General features: G+C 43.0%; 1 protein-coding gene across 1 annotated transcript in view; it reads right to left on the bottom strand.

Moving 5' to 3' along the window:
- The window catches only part of adcy8 (adenylate cyclase 8 (brain)), a gene marked incomplete at its 5' end in the record, with an annotated part of 237,200 nt that extends 226,775 nt beyond the window's left edge, over positions 1-10,425 (bottom strand). Inside the window, one exon of the mRNA XM_084139802.1 lies at positions 9,556-10,425. Within this exon, the coding sequence (XP_083995928.1) occupies positions 9,556-10,425 (870 nt within the window). The remainder of the gene's footprint in view (positions 1-9,555) is intronic.
- Positions 10,426-16,027: the final 5,602 nt, after the last annotated feature.

Genomic DNA, 16,027 nt, shown 5'->3' on the forward strand with positions numbered 1-16,027 from the left:
GTGACAAAACTGCACATTTTAGAGTGGCCTTTTATTGTACCCAACACAAGGTGCACCTGTGTAATGATAATGCTATTTAATCAGCTTCTTGATATGCCACACCTGTCAGGTGGATGGATTATCTTGGCAAAGGAGAAATGCTCACTAACAGGGATGTAAACATATATGTGCACATAATTTGAAAGAAATATGCTTTTTGTGCGTATGGAACATTTCTGGGATCTTTAATTTCAGCTCATGAAACATGGCACCAACGCTTTAAATGTTGCGTTTCTATTTTTGTGCAAAGCTGAAATGTCTTGAGTCAATAAGTAGTCAACCCCTTTGTTGTGGCAAGCTTAAAGTGGAACAGACAGCATTTTAGCAACATTAAATCATATTCAAATCTGTTCATATACACCCCCAGGAAGAATATGACACCTTTTTCTTACATTTTTCTGACAAGCGAGCATTTAGATATGGTCATTTTCATAAATTCATAGAATGTTTGGGAATGACGTATAGTACATTCAGTAGTGCGTTTGGACAATTAATAGACACTGCAGGAAATAAAACCGAATAAAAACATGCGGTTAATACCATTCCATTGACACCATTCCAGCCATTACTATGAGCCGTCCTCCCCTCAGCAGCCTCCACCTAATCATTCCTAGCTTCCAATTGGCTCATTCATCCCCCCTCCTCTCCCTTGTAACTATTCCCCAGGTCGTTGCTGTAAATGAGAATGTGTTCTCAGTCAACTTACCTGGTAAAATAAGGGTAAAATAAATACAAAAAACTGTGTAAGAGACATATGCTAATAGCTAGACTACAAGCTATCTAGCTAGCTAATGTTGGATAACTGAGTCTTGTTGTTAACACCTGGTTAGCATAATAGCTAAACTAAACTCAAAATCGATCAGACTTACCAGTGATGAAACGATCGGAGTAGAACCTGTACTGACAGCTGTCTGGGTGCTGGTCTTGACGGGCAAAAACATTTATTTGCTTATCTGACAGTTCTTAAGTCTTATCTCCTTGGTGTTTCATGATTGCGGGTAATCCTGTTGTCTTTCCTGCCTTGTTAGAGCAGCCAAATACTGCGCAAAAATTGACCGTGGCGATGAATCAACTCAGGCACTGTTATCATGCAGCTTGGGGTAGCCACTCAGCTGTTGTTGTCGAAAGATTTGATCCGGTGGTCTTCCAACATGGCTGTCAGGAGCCGTCGTACGTCAACTGCAACCCTTCTATTGTTGTTTACATCTCCACAGCACAGCTAGCAATAAATGCACTGTACTTCTACTTCTATTTTGACAACTCTCCACCCTCCTCCATCTTAGTTTTGCCAAAATTGTTGCTATGCATGGCTCTTCTCCTGCTGTCGAGGATCCCGCGAATCCGTGATCACTTCGTTATAAATCACGTAATACTTAATTGACATTCAAGGCACTTGAAGCTGATTGGGTTTCAGTCTTAATAATGCTAAATATATGCTAATATATCCAGAATTCGACAATTATTGATATAAAAAAATAAAACTATTGATATAAAAATTCAATGAATATATGTTAAAACGGCTTTCCTTAGATTTTAGACCATAAGATAATCAGACGTTTAGAATTTGGTGCTTGAAATAGACCAGGATTTTGTAATACTACATCAGAGTGCGCAGCTGAACATTGTATGCTGGAAAACACTCGGTTTGTTATTTTAGATTAAAACAAAAACGCTCTTCATAAAAACGAATACAGAACTTGTTGTTGCGTGGATTCCACGACGCGGTTAGCTTTTAACAGCTAGGACTGCTATTTCTTGTCCCGGAATCCCGCTTAAGAGACAGGTTGAAGCCTGCTCTACAAAGATGCTAAGCTGCTAGCCATCAAGCTAACGAAGTTAGTACCAGATGAGTTTTGCAATGGAGCCCTCTTTGTCTGGAGAACTAAATGAACGGTTCCAGCGCTGTAGGAGCTGTATCTATTACGCTTGATTCGGGACAAACCGGATCACTCGGAGTTCCTATGCGGCAATTGTTTACTTGCCGAGGATTATAGGCTTGAGGTGGCTTCCTTGATCATTCAGGTCGCCAGCCTACGTAAAAAACTGGGGAAAACGCAGAGTGGAATGTTTACATTTTCGACGCCGGTGGCGGGACGGCGTTCGCGCTTGTTGGATGCATCTCCGCCTTGCTGTTTGTCGTTATCTGACTGTCCGGTGTTGCCCGGAGTTCCATCATCTGATAGCGCCGTCGAAGGAGCACAGCATGAGGAGAAAGGCAATCAATGATGGTCGCATGTCACGAGCCGTGGAAGCTGAAGACCGCGACCTCCCGCAAAGCAGTCTACACTCCCAATGAGAGGCCCGGAGCGGATACAAACAATGAATAGTTTCACCGTCCTGGAGCCTGATCTTCCTGCCCCTTCGTCGCTTGGGGTGCCTGTGTCTGTGGCCGCAGTGCCTACTACTACGATTTCGAAGTCAGCAACCTTCCATCCCTGCTCTGGATCGAGCGGGGCTTCTCCATATGTCAGAGGCCTGCATCCTGTGAAGCGTGGGAGTGGGCGAATTTCCTCGTCCTTCTTGCCAGCCGTGATTTTGGGCAGCTCCATGGTAAGAAATGTGACCGTTCCTGGTGCAAAAACAATGTCCTATCCCGGAGCTCGAGTAAATGACATTACTAAGCTGCTCCCGAATGTACTTAGTCAGGACATGAAAATCAATTCTATCGTAGTCTATGTGGGTTTTAATGACATTATGAAGGGCAGCTCTGAACAGTTGAAACTGGATTTTAAAGAACTGATTGACTCTCTGCTAGACACTAACAAAAAACCCATCATATCTGGCCCTGTGCCCTCTCTGAATCGTGGCATTGAACGCTTTAGCAGGATTCTTGCTCGTCACAATTGGCTATGTGATTATTGCAGCTCAATGGGTGTAACCTTTGTTGACAATTTCGATACCTTTTGGAAACAAAACACGTTTTATAAGGAGGATGGGATCCTGGTTCCTGGATCCTTTCACAGCATTATAAGGCTGCGTTGAGACAATGACTTAGCAATGACCCAAGCCCAGCTCAGCTAATCCCTACCATTCTGACGCAGAGTTGTCAAAATGCTTCAGCAAATGTACGTTACAACAGGGGCGTCGGTAAACACAATATACGTAACCTAATTTATGTCCCTCTAACTGCCCTGAATGCCTCTGCTGAACCTACAGCTATTGTATGCAGTAATAATGTGCCTAAGTACCAGATTTATACTGTTAGCACTGAGCCGGTGTGCCCGAGGAGGAAGGCCACTGTGTGCAGCTCACACTGCACTAACATAAAGAACATGACCACATCTACTGCTGCTAAGCTTCCCAGTAAAGCAATAAAAACAAATAAGCATCTCAGAAGAAAAGTGCTCAAAATAGCCCACGTTAACATATGTAGCTTAAGAAACAAGGTTCATGAAATCAATCATTTGCTAGTAACAGATGACATTTCTGAAACTCACTTAGATAACACCTTTGGGGATACAGTGGTAGCAATACAAGGTTATAACATTTACAGAAAATATAGAAATGCCAATGGTGGAGGTGTTGCTGTTTATATTCAGAACCACATTCCTGTGAAGATTAGAGAGGATCTCATGTTAAATACTGTTGAAGTAATATGGCTACAGGTTCATCTGCCTCACCTAAAGCCAATTATGGTGGGAAGCTGCTATAGACCACCAAGTGCTAACAGTCAGTATCTAGATAACATGTAAAATGCTTGATAATGTATGTGATATCAATAGAGAGGTATACTTTCTGGGTGATATTTCATCAGGCTGCCCACTCAAGAGAAAGCTTCAAACTGTAACCAGTGCCTGCAACCTGGTTCAGGTTATCAGTCAACCTACCAGGGTAGTTACAAACAGTACAGGAATTAAATCATCAACATGTATTGATCATTATTTACTAATGCTGCAGAGATGTGTTTGAAAGCAGCATCCAAATCCATTGGATGTAGTGATCACAATATAGTAGCCATATCTAGGAAAACCAAAGTTCCAAAGGCTGGGCCTAATATAATGTATAAGAGGTCATACAAGATGTTTTGTAGTGATTCCTATGTTGTTGATGTAAAGAATATACAGTGGGGAGAACAAGTATTTGATACACTGCCTATTTTGCAGGTTTTCCTGCTTACAAAGCATGTAGAGGTCTTTAATTTGTATCATAGGTACACTAGACGGAATCTAAAACAAAAATCCAGAAAATCACATTGTATGATTTTTAAGTAATTAATTTTGCATTTTATTGCATGACATAAGTATTTGATCACCTACCAACCAGTAAGAATTCCGTCTCTCACAGACCTGTTAGTTTTTCTTTAAGAAGCCCTCCTGTTCTCCACTCATTACCTGTATTAACTGCACCTGTTTGAACTCGTTACCTGTTTAAAAGACACCTGTCCACACACTCAATCAAACAGACTCCAACCTCTCCACAATGGCCAAGACCAGAGAGCTGTGTAAGGACATCAGGGATAAAATTGTAGACACAGCCAGGGCACAAGGCTGGGATAGGCTACAGGACAATAGGCAAGCAGCTTGGTGAGAAGGCAACAACTGTTGGTGCAATTGTTAGAAAATGGAAGAAGTTCAAGATGATGGTCAATCACCCTCGGTCTGGGGCTCCATGCAAGATCTCACCTCGTGGGGCATCAATGATCATGAGGAAGGTGAGGGATCAGCCCAGAACTACACGGCAGGACTTGGTCAATGACCTGAAGAGAGCTGGGACCACAGTCTCAAAGAAAACCATTAGTTACACACTACGCCGTCATGGATTAAAATCCTGCAGCGCACGCAAGGTCCCCCTGCTCAAGCCAGCGCATGTCCAGGCCCATCTGAAGTTTGCCAATGACCATCTGGGAATCCAGAGGAGGAATGGGAGAAGGTCATGTGGTCTGATGAGACAAAAATATAGCTTTTTGGTCTAAACTCCACTCGCCGTGTTTGGAGGAATAAGAAGGATGAGTACAACCCCAAGAACACCATCCCAACCGTGAAGCATGGAGGTGGAAACATCATTCTTTGGGGATGCTTTTCTGCAAAGGGGACAGGACGACTGCACCGTATTGAGGGGAGGATGGATGGGGCCATGTATCGCGAGATCTTGGGCAACAACCTCCTTCCCTCAGTAAGAGCATTGAAGATGGGTCGTGGCTGGGTCTTCCAGCATGACAACGACCCGAAACACACCGCCAGGGCAACTAAGGAGTGGCTCTGTAAGAAGCATCTCAAGGTCCTGGAGTGGCCTAGCCAGTCTCCAGACCTGAACCCAATAGAAAATCTTTGGAGGGAGCTGAAAGTCCGTATTGCCCAGCGACAGCCCCGAAACCTGAAGGATCTGGAGAAGGTCTGTATGGAGGAGTGGGCCAAAATCCCTGCTGCAGTGTGTGCAAACCTGGTCAAGACCTACAGGAAACGTATGATCTCTGTAATTGCAAACAAAGGTTTCTGTACCAAATATTAAGTTCTGCTTTTCTGATGTATCAAATACTTATGTCATGCAATAAAATGCAAATTAATTACTTAAAAATCATACAATGTGATTTTCTGGATTTCAACTCTCACAGTTGAAGTGTACATATGATCAAAATTACAGACCTCTACATGCTTTGTTTGTAGGAAAACCTGCAAAATCGGCAGTGTATCAAATACTTGTTCTCCCCACTGTATGTTGGTCCGTAGTGTGTAATGAGGAGCAGAGAGACACTGCACTTGACGCATTTATGAAATTGCTTATTCCAGTTACTAATAAGCATTCACTCATTAAGAAAATGACTGTACAAACTGTTAAATCCCTGTATATTGATGAGGAATTGAAAAATGTTATGGTTGAGAGGGATGAGGCAAAAGGAGAGGCAAATAAGTCTAGCTGCACAACCGATTGGCAAACTTATTGCAAATTGAGAAATCATATGACTAAACTGAATAAAAGAAGAAGAAACAACCCTATGAAACAAGGATAAATGACATAAAGAATGATAGTGAAAAGCTTTGGAGCACCTTAAATAAAATTATGGGAAAAATGGCAAACTCAGCTCCATCATTCATTGAATCAGAAGGCTTGTTCATCACAAAACCAACTGATAATGCCAACTACTTTAATAATTATTTAATTGGCAAAATTAGCAAACTTAGGCATCACATGCCAGCAACAACTGCTGAAACTACACATCCAAGTATATCTGACCAAATTATGAAAGACAAGCATTGTAATTTTGAATTCTGTAAAGTGAGTGTGGAAGAGGTGAAAAAAATATTGTTGTCTATTAACAATGACAAGCCACCGGGGTCTGACAGCTTGGATGGAACATTACTGAGGATAACAGCGGACGATATTGCCATGCCTATTTGCCATATTTTCAATTTAAGCCTGCTAGAATGTATGTGCCCCAAGGTTTGGAGGGAAGCAAAAGTCATTCCACTACCTAAGAATAGTAAAGCCCCCTTTACTGTCTCAAATAGCCGACCAATTAGCCTGTTAACAATCCATAGTAAACTATTGGGAAAAATTGTGTTTGACCAGATACAATGCTATTTTACAGTTTAAAAAACTGACAACAAACTTTCAGCATGCTTATAGAGAAGGACATTCAACAAGCACAGCACTTACACAAATGACTGATGATTGGCTGAGAGAAATTGATGATAAAAAGATTGTGGGGGCTGCTTTGATAGACTTCAGTGCAGCTTTTGACATTATCGATCTTAGTCTGCTGCTGGAAAAACGTATGTGTTATGGCTTTACACACCCTGCTATAATGTGGATAAAGAGTTACTTGTCTAACAGAACACAGAGGGTGTTCTTTAATGGAAGCCTCTCAAACTTAATCCAGGTAGAATCAGGAATTCCCCAGGGCAGCTGTTTAGGCCCCTTACTTTTTTCCATCTTTACTAATGACATGCCACTGGCTTTGAGTAAAGCCAGTGTGTCTATGTATGCGGATGACTCAACACTATACACGTCAGCTGCTACAGCAACTGAAATAACTGCAACACTTAATAAAGAGTTGCAGTTAGTTTCGGAATGGGTGGCAAGGAATAAGTTAGTCCTAAATATTTCCAAAACTAAAAGCATTATATTTGGGTCAAATCATTCACTAAACCCTAAACCTCAACTACATCTTGTAATGAATAATGTGGAAATTTAGCAAGTTGAGGTGACTAAACTGCTTGGAGTAACCCTGGATTGTAAACTGTCATGGTCAAAGCATAATGATACAACAGTAGCTAAGATGGGGAGAAGTATGTCCATAATTAAGCACTGCTCTGCCTTCTTAACAACACTATCAACAAGACAGGGTCCTACAGGCCCTAGTTTTGTCACACCTAGACTACTGTTCAGTAGTGTGATCAGGTGCCACAAGGAGGGACTTGCGAAAATTGCAGTTGGCTCAGAACAGGGCAGCATGGCTGGCACTTAAAAGTACATGGAGAGCTAACATTAATGACATGCATGTTACTCTCTCCTGGCTTAGAGTGGAAGAGAGATTGACTTCATCACTGCTTGTTTTTTTAAGAGGTGTAGACAAGCTGAATGTCCCGAGCTGTCTGTTTGGAATGCTGTCACACAGCTCGGACACCCATGCATACCCCACGAGACATGCCACCAGAGGTCTCTTCACAGTCCTCAAGTCCAGAACAGACTACGGGAAACACACAGTACTACATAGAGCCATGACTACATGGAACTCTATTCCACATCATGTAACTCAGTCAAGCAGTAAAATCAGATTTAAAAAACAGATAAAACTACACTTTATGGAACAGCGCGGACTGTGAAGAGACACACACACACACACACAGCATTCACAAACACATGATAACACACGCACTCTACACACACATATTTTAATATAGTTATTTTGTTGTATTATTGATTTTGTATTGTAAATATGTTATGGTAGAGTAGTGTGTAATAAGGTGTTGTGTTATGTATTGTTTAATTGTATGTAAATTGTGGTTGGACCCCAGGAAGAGTAGCTGCTGGGGATCCGTAATAAATACAAATACAAATACCACTTAGGGTAGTAGGGGGTAACTAGCCCCCTGGGGTAACTGCCCCCCCCCCCCCCCCTGTAATTCACATAAAGACCACAAGATGTCACCAAATTATTTCCCCAACACTTTCCCTGGCTGTCACTTTTCTTGCTGAACAAAATATTTCCTCTGTGTCATCACAACATTTTGAGATATTTCAACAAAACGATTTTGTGGTAAGTTGATCTAATTTTTTGAATTGTTGATATAGTTACCCCTTTATGGTTATGAATGTGTTTCTACCTGTCATTTAGACAATGACTATCCAGTTAGCGCTAGTTTATGCTAACTTGCTAACTAGCAGTAAATGCTTGCCAGCTAGCTAGTTAGCATAAGCTGCTTGCAACCTTACTACCAGATCATCTGTGGTAAAATACATTTAAAAAAGATAACGTAACTTACATTTCAATTGTAAATGTTTCCACTAGTGTCTGATAGCTTTACAGTTAATGGAACTTTAAAGCCTTTTAGCTATTTTACACAGCATTTTATGTCATATAGCTATATAGCTATCTACGTTTTTAAGAGACAGCTTACAATTGGCATCTATCCCCCTGTTTTCAGTCACAGGTGGGGACTGTATTAGATGTAAGCAGTGCAGGAGCTGGGCTCATGAGTTGTGCTCCAATTTTACTGGAGATAGCTTTATTTGTGACCTACAGGTACAAATTAAAATTGTGCAATAGCAGAGCATAAGAGAGTTGCCACATCAATGTTACCCTGTGTTAATTAGTTAAGTTATTGTTATTAAATGTTATATTCCAATGTTATTTAATGTTATTATTTATATTCCATTCCAATATTATATTCCAATAAATTATTATTTTTATGAATTAAAAACAACTATTGAAAACCTTTTGCTCCTGAATGTAATTTTAAAGACTACTGGGATTTAAAATCTTGCATTATTCAAATCATATTTAGTGCAATTGTACATAATGGAATGTATGGAAAAGGAACAACAAAGACAGAACAAAGAAAATGTATGTGCAGGTGAGTTAAAAATAGGGACTTTACATCAAATCTCCTCATAGTGCGGATATTAATGGTGACGTGTAACACCATTTCCCCCCATATTTTATTAAAATAATTAAAATAAGACAACTAGACTTAGCTTAATTATTTCCCTTTATAGTTTATTCACCTAAGCATGACCTTCATCCACATACCATTTTTTTTGCCAAAGGTTGCTTTTTTGTGTCAGCAATTAGATATTGTTCTTATGGTGGCTAGTTACCCCCTAGTTCCCTACTGTCGAAATAATATTAAACTAGGCCTACTCTAGAATGCTCATAATACTCAGTGGACTATGATATGTTTAAGACACCTGTTAAAATAGGGTGATAACGCCTAACCTACATGTGATGTGGACACATTATGCTTGACTTACAAAACACACATTTTCATTTTATTAAAGAAATATATATATATATATTAAAAGCAGTGTAGGGAGGGAGGGAAGCAGGGGGTGTAGCCTTATTCCTATTTCACATACCTGATTTGTGGAGAGCTGTGCGTTTGGGGAGATGAATAGCTGCACAACAATGTGGAGTGTTGAGGTGGCCAAACCAGCCAGAATAGCCCAAGTGAGAGGCAAGGGAAGCATACTGTAAGTGGCAAAGAGGGTGAAAAGCACGTATCCGACTCCGTCGCCCAAGAGTCCGTAGCCCAATCCAGCCGCCAGAATCTGCGTGGCCATGACCACCCACGTCACCACGCCGCTGTATTGCAGATAGCTGTGAGAGGTCGTGTCTTTTCGGACTACCACTAAGGCACAAATGACCACTTCGATGCCAGTGAAAAAGCCCAAGAGCATTCCTTTGATGGGATCCATTGGCGAAGACGCAAGAGTTAAATGTAAAACCAACAGGGTTAGTTTGGTCACCACATCCAAAATGTTCATCACCACCACCGATTTGCGCCTCTGGCCCAAAAAATAGCGTTGGTACAGACGCTCGAGGTCCCGAGATTTGAAAGAATTGCGTAGAGTGGGGAATATTACGCCTCTGTATGTGTAGCCCCAGTTCAAGAAAAAGTCTGAGTTGCTCGGAGCGCAATCGATTTGGAGAAATCCTAGGTCACTGCTCGCGCGCTCGGGGAAGACTTTGGTTCCCCCATTGTTGTGTCTGTCGCCTACCGAGGTCCTACCCGCAGACTGTTTCCGTAGGCTTTGGTCGTAGTGCTCGTCTGGGGTGATGCCTTTCGCTTCGCTCTGCTCGTGGATGAACCTCTGCTCCGTGATGTGTCGAACCGCGTTCTGCCACAACAACCGTTTGGGTCGTGTGCTGCTGTTGCTGGTTGGCGTCCTGTTGATGGTGTAGAGTTCTTCGCTTGCACTGGAACATCGAACTTCCGACAATTCCATTGTTTTCAACGTGGTTGGTGATTTACCCCTGTTTTCTAGATGTTAGCCAAGCTCAGCGAATCTGGGGAGATGTCTTGTGCACATCGAATCGAGCTGGCATGGTTTCCTTGGGGTGTGTCGAGCTGAATTGAAAAAGTGCACTTGTCGGTCATTGTCATGCACCCAGCAGTCACGTAAAAATGCAAGAATTGGTCTATTGAATAAATATAATTTCCATCACTGTCAATGCCGCTCAACCGCACATGCATAATTAATTAGGCAAGGTGTCAAAAACCACAGTGCCTGCCACCATGTGCCAACGGTCCGCACCATTATAACAGTGCGCCGTTGTCAGTGCATAATGAAAATGAACGTCTGCAAAATGAACAGTATTCACGTCCAAAAAGAAAGCTAATTTAACACACCTGTGCAGTCATGTTTGCATATGAGAGGACACAGATATAGATAAAGCTGTAATATTGTTGACAGGTTTTCAAGTGTGCTTGCCTCAGGCGTCGCTAACGCAGCATGTCCTCCTGCTGCTGGATTTTCCATTCGTTTTGGAATGAGTGTGCCATGGAATGAAACCGAAATCTTGAAGCATATTTTGTTTTTCCTTATATTAAGGTAATGGTCCCGCGTGTCCAGTCAACTGAAGAGTGGAATGAATATTGTCCAGGATTTTCCGGAATCTTCAACATAACCGGACGCCTCGCCTGAATGATTTGGACATCATATTGAGGCGCTCTGAGGAGAATAGATCAACGTCGAGAGCTCTAGACACTACGCGCAACGCGCCCCTCCCCCATCCTCATGTCGGGGTTGGTGTATGAACGCAACACCTGGTGAAAGAAGCGTCGGATGGCCGGAGAGGCAGACGAAGACGCAACTCCCTCGCGCAGGGTACAGACTGCCTACAGCAACAGCTGCAGTCTGCGTCTTTCCATTTGAATATAATTCCTCCGATCAATTTAGATGAAAAACACCAACGAAATCGGGTTTTACCCAGCAGAAATCTGACGGTTTCCAAAATAGGATGGGGTAGGCTTTGGCGCGCTCAACGTTGTCTCTCCTATTTCTCTCAAAAGAAGACTGTCGCCCAGTCTTTCCTCCTGTGGTTGATTTGGTACTGAGGCTGAGTGTGCAGAACGCAGAGCTGCTGGTCAGTGGAGGTAGGGCGAAGCAAGTCATATGGGTCTAGCTGACGTCAGACCATCCCCTCTCTCTCCCCCTCTCTCTCGCTCTCTTCATTTCCTAATCGCGCTCTCTCCATTGCGTTCCTTTTGTCTCTCATCTGACTGCTGCAGCAACAGAAATAAGGCACTGACTGCAAAGCAAGCGGTGCGGAGCGAAGCGGAGCGAAGCGGAAAGGTTGAAGGCAAGAATTGAGGAGCAGACTGTAGGGGAAAAAACAACGTGGTTCGGACGAGTAAAAATAAGAATCAGCTCTACTCTTCCCATGTGGCATAGGATTAGGCGAGCCTAGGTGTGATGAGTCCCCTAAAAACAATTAGAAGAGGATTTATTGATAATATGTATTCTACTTTATATTACTGTATTCTAATATTTTATATTATAGTCAATACCTATGAGGACAGATGTTATTAAATAGATGCGAAATTAGAAATGATATATCACTCACAAACCTAATCCTGGCTGTAATGATGATGATATCAATAGAGGGAAAAAAAACAATAACAGTTGGCCTAATGCTAATACACGTCTACAATTTTCCCTAGAAGTCGACAAGCCTCAACTAACTCGTGATAGGGCAGGCTATGTGTAAGAAATAATGTATTATCAGGGTGTCAGTATCAGGATATGGGGATGAAAGCGTCAGCGAGTTGAGCAATACAGTGAGTCATCTCTCCCTCATTGTCCCACCTTCCTCTCTATAGATACATTGGAATATGAACATTTAGTGAGTTCGGGTCTGTGTAGTGTGTGTGTGTGCGTGTGTTCAGGAGAAGCTTCCAGTTAATGAGGGGCTATTTTGGTACCTCTCTAGGATAGGATGTCACACTTGCTGTGAATACACCGCGACGGGTGGCACATCAATTAAATTCTGCCAAAAGTGACCAATTAATGGGCTTCCGTTATTTGCTACCACTTCTCCTGTTTATTTGCTTAGAATGTGTGTTTGTGTGTGTGACGCCACATAAGTTTTTCATTACAGCACTTTGAAGGAGAGAAAGATTGTGAGTGTGTGCATGTGCATACGTGTGTGTGCGGCCGTGTGTGTTATGGTGTGTATTTTTTAAAGTCACATACACATTTCCTTAGAGCAATATGGAGGATATATTTTGTCTAGGTCTGTGGTGGTGTCAGCAGGCAACTATCATGCTGCCAGTCTCACGGTAATTGACCATTAATTAACATAAACAGGTCCATAAGGTGTATATAGTATGTAAACTAAGCAAAAAAAGAAACGTCCCTTTTTCAGGATCTTGTCTTTCAAAGATCTTCATTGTAAAGGGTTTAAACACTGTTTCCCATGCTTGTTCAATTAACCATAAACAATTAACGAACATGCACCTGTGGAATGGTCATTAAGACACTAACAGCTTACAGACGGTAGGCAATTAAGGTCACAGTTATGAAAACTTAGGACACTAAAGAGGCCTTTCTACTGACTCTGAAAAACACCAAAAGAAAGATGCCCAGGGTCCCTGCTCATCTGCGCGAGCGTGCCTTATGCATGCTGCAAGGAGGCATGAGGACTGCAGATGTGGCCAGGGCAATACATTGCAATGTCCGTACTGTGATACGCCTAAGACAGCACTACAGGGAGACAGGTTGGACAACTGATCGTCCTCGCAGTGGCAGACCACGTGTAACAACACCTGCACAGGATCGGTACATCCGAACATCACACCTGCGGGACAGGTACAGGATGGCAACAACAACTGCCCGAGTTACACCAGGAACGCACAATCCCTCCATCAGTGCTCAGACTGTCCGCAATAGGCTGAGAGAGGCTGGACTGGGGGCTTGTAGGCCTGTTGTAAGGCAGGTCCTCACCAGACATCAAATCAAATCAAATGTTATTTGCCACATGCGCTGAATACAACAGGTGTAGACATTACCGTAAAATGCTTACTTACAGCCCTTAACCAACAATGCATAAATGTTTTTATATAAAAAAGTAAAATAAAACAACAACAACAAAAAAGTGTTGAGAAAAAAAGAGCAGAAGTCAAATAAAATAACAGTAGGGAGGCTATATACAGGGGCTTACCGGTGCAGAGTCAATGTGCGGGGGAACCGGCTAGTTGAGGTAGTTGAGGTAATATGTACATGTGGGTAGAGTTAAAGTGACTATGCATAAATAATTAACAGAGTAGGAGCAGCGTAAAAAGATGGGGTGGGGGTGGGGGTGGGGGGGTCCGGGAAGCCATGATTAGCTGTTCAGGAGTCTTATGGCTTGGGGGTAGAAGCTGTTGAGGAGCCTTTTGGACCTAGACTTGGCGCTCCGGTACCGCTTGCCGTGCGGTAGCAGAGAGAACAGTCTATGACTAGGGTGGCTGGAGTCTTTGACAATTTTGAGGGCTTTCCTCTGACACCGCCTTGTATAGAGGTCCTGGATGGCAGGAAGCTTGGCCCCAGTGATGTACTGGGCTGTACGCACTACCCTCTGTAGTGCCTTGCGGTCGGAAGCCGAGCAGTTGCCATACCAGGCGGTGATGCAACCAGTCAGGATGCTCTCGATGGTGCAGCTGTAAAACTTTTTGAGGATCTGAGGACCCATGCCAAATCTTTTCAGTCTCCTGAGGGGGAATAGGTTTTGTCGTGCCCTCTTCACGACTGTCTTGGTGTGTTTGGACCATGATAGTTTGTTGGTGATATGAACACCAGTTGCAGAGGGAGGTGTTTAGTCCCAGGATCCTTAGCTTAGTGATGAGCTTTGAGGGCACTATGGTGTTGAACGCTGAGCTGTAGTCAATGAATAGCATTCTCACGTAAGTGTTCCTCTTGTCCAGGTGGGAAAGGGCAGTGTGGAGTGCAATAGAGATTGCATCATCTGTGGATCTGTTGGGGCGGTATGCAAATTGGAGTGGGTATAGGGTTTCTGGGATAATGGTGTTGATGTGAGCCATGACCAGCCTTTCAAAGCACTTCATGGCTACAGACGTCAGTGCTACGGGTCGGTAGTCATTTAGGCAGGTTATCTTAGTGTCCTTGGCCACAGGGACTATGGTTGTCTGCTTGAAACATGTTGGTATTACAGACTCAGTCAGGGACATGTTGAAAATGTCAGTGAAGACACTTGCCAGTTGGTCAGCACATGCTCGGAGTACACGTCCTGGTAATCCGTCAGGCCCTGCGGCCTTGTGAATGTTGACCTGCTTAAAAGTCTTACTCACATCGGCTACGGAGAGCGTGATCACATAGTCATCCGGAACAGCTGGTGCTCTCATGCATGCCTCAGTGTTGCTTGTCTCGAAGCGAGCATAGAAGTGGTTTAGCTCGTCTGGTAGGCTTGTGTCACTGGGCAGCACGCGGCTGTTCTTGCCTTTGTAGTCTGTAATAGTTTTCAAGCCCTGCCACATCCGACGAGCATCAGAGCCGGTGTAGTACGATTCAATCTTAGTCCTGTATTGACTCTTTGCCTGTTTGATGGTTCATCGGAGGGCATAGCGGGATTTCTTATAAGCGTCCGTTTTAGAGTCCCACTCCTTGAAAGCGGCAGCTCTACCCTCTAGCTCAGTGCGGATGTTGCCTGTAATCGATGGCTTCTGGTTGGGGTATGTACGTATGGTCACTGTGGGGACGACGTCATTGATGCACTTATTGATGACGCCAGTGACTGATGTGGCGTACTCCTCAATGCTATTTGAAGAATCCCGGAACATATTCCAGTCTGTGCTAGCAAAACAGTCCTGTAGCTTAGCATCTGCGTCATCTGACCACTTTTTTATTAACTGAGTCACTGGTGCTTCCTGCATTAGTTTTTGCTTATAAGCAGGAATCAGGAGGATAGAGTTATGGTCATATTTGCCAAATGGAGGGCGAGGGAGAGGTTTGTATGCGTCTTTGTGTGTGGAGTAAAGGTGGTCTAGAGTTTTTTTTCCCTCTGGTTGCACATTTAACATGCTGGTAGAAATTAGGTAGAACGGATTTATGTTTCCCTGCATTAAAGTCCCCGGCTACTAGGAGCGCTTTCTTTGGATGAGCTTTTTCCTGTTGAGTTATGGCCTTATACAGCTCACTGAGTGCAATCTTAATGCCAGCATTGGTTTGTGGTGGTAAATAGACAGCTATGAAAAATATAGATGAAAACTCTCTTGGTAAATAGTGTGGTCTACAGCTTATCATAAGATACTCTACCTCAGGTGAGCAAAACCTCGAGACTTCCTTAGTATTTGATTTTGTGCACCAGCTGTTGTTTACAAATATACACAGACCGCCACCCCTTGTCTTACCGGCGTAAGCCGTTCTATCCTGCTGATGTAGCGTATATCCCGTCAGCTGTATGTTGTCCATGTCGTCGTTCAGCCACGACTCTGTGAAACATAAGATATTACAGTTTTTAATGTCCCGTTGGTAGGATAACCATAATATTAGGTAATCTAATTTATTTTCAAATGATTGAACATTGGCTAATAGGTTTGATGGAAGAGGC

Source organism: Coregonus lavaretus (assembly GCF_964263955.1).
Source record: "Coregonus lavaretus genome assembly, chromosome: 23".
NCBI classification, from domain to species: Eukaryota; Metazoa; Chordata; class Actinopteri; order Salmoniformes; family Salmonidae; genus Coregonus; species Coregonus lavaretus.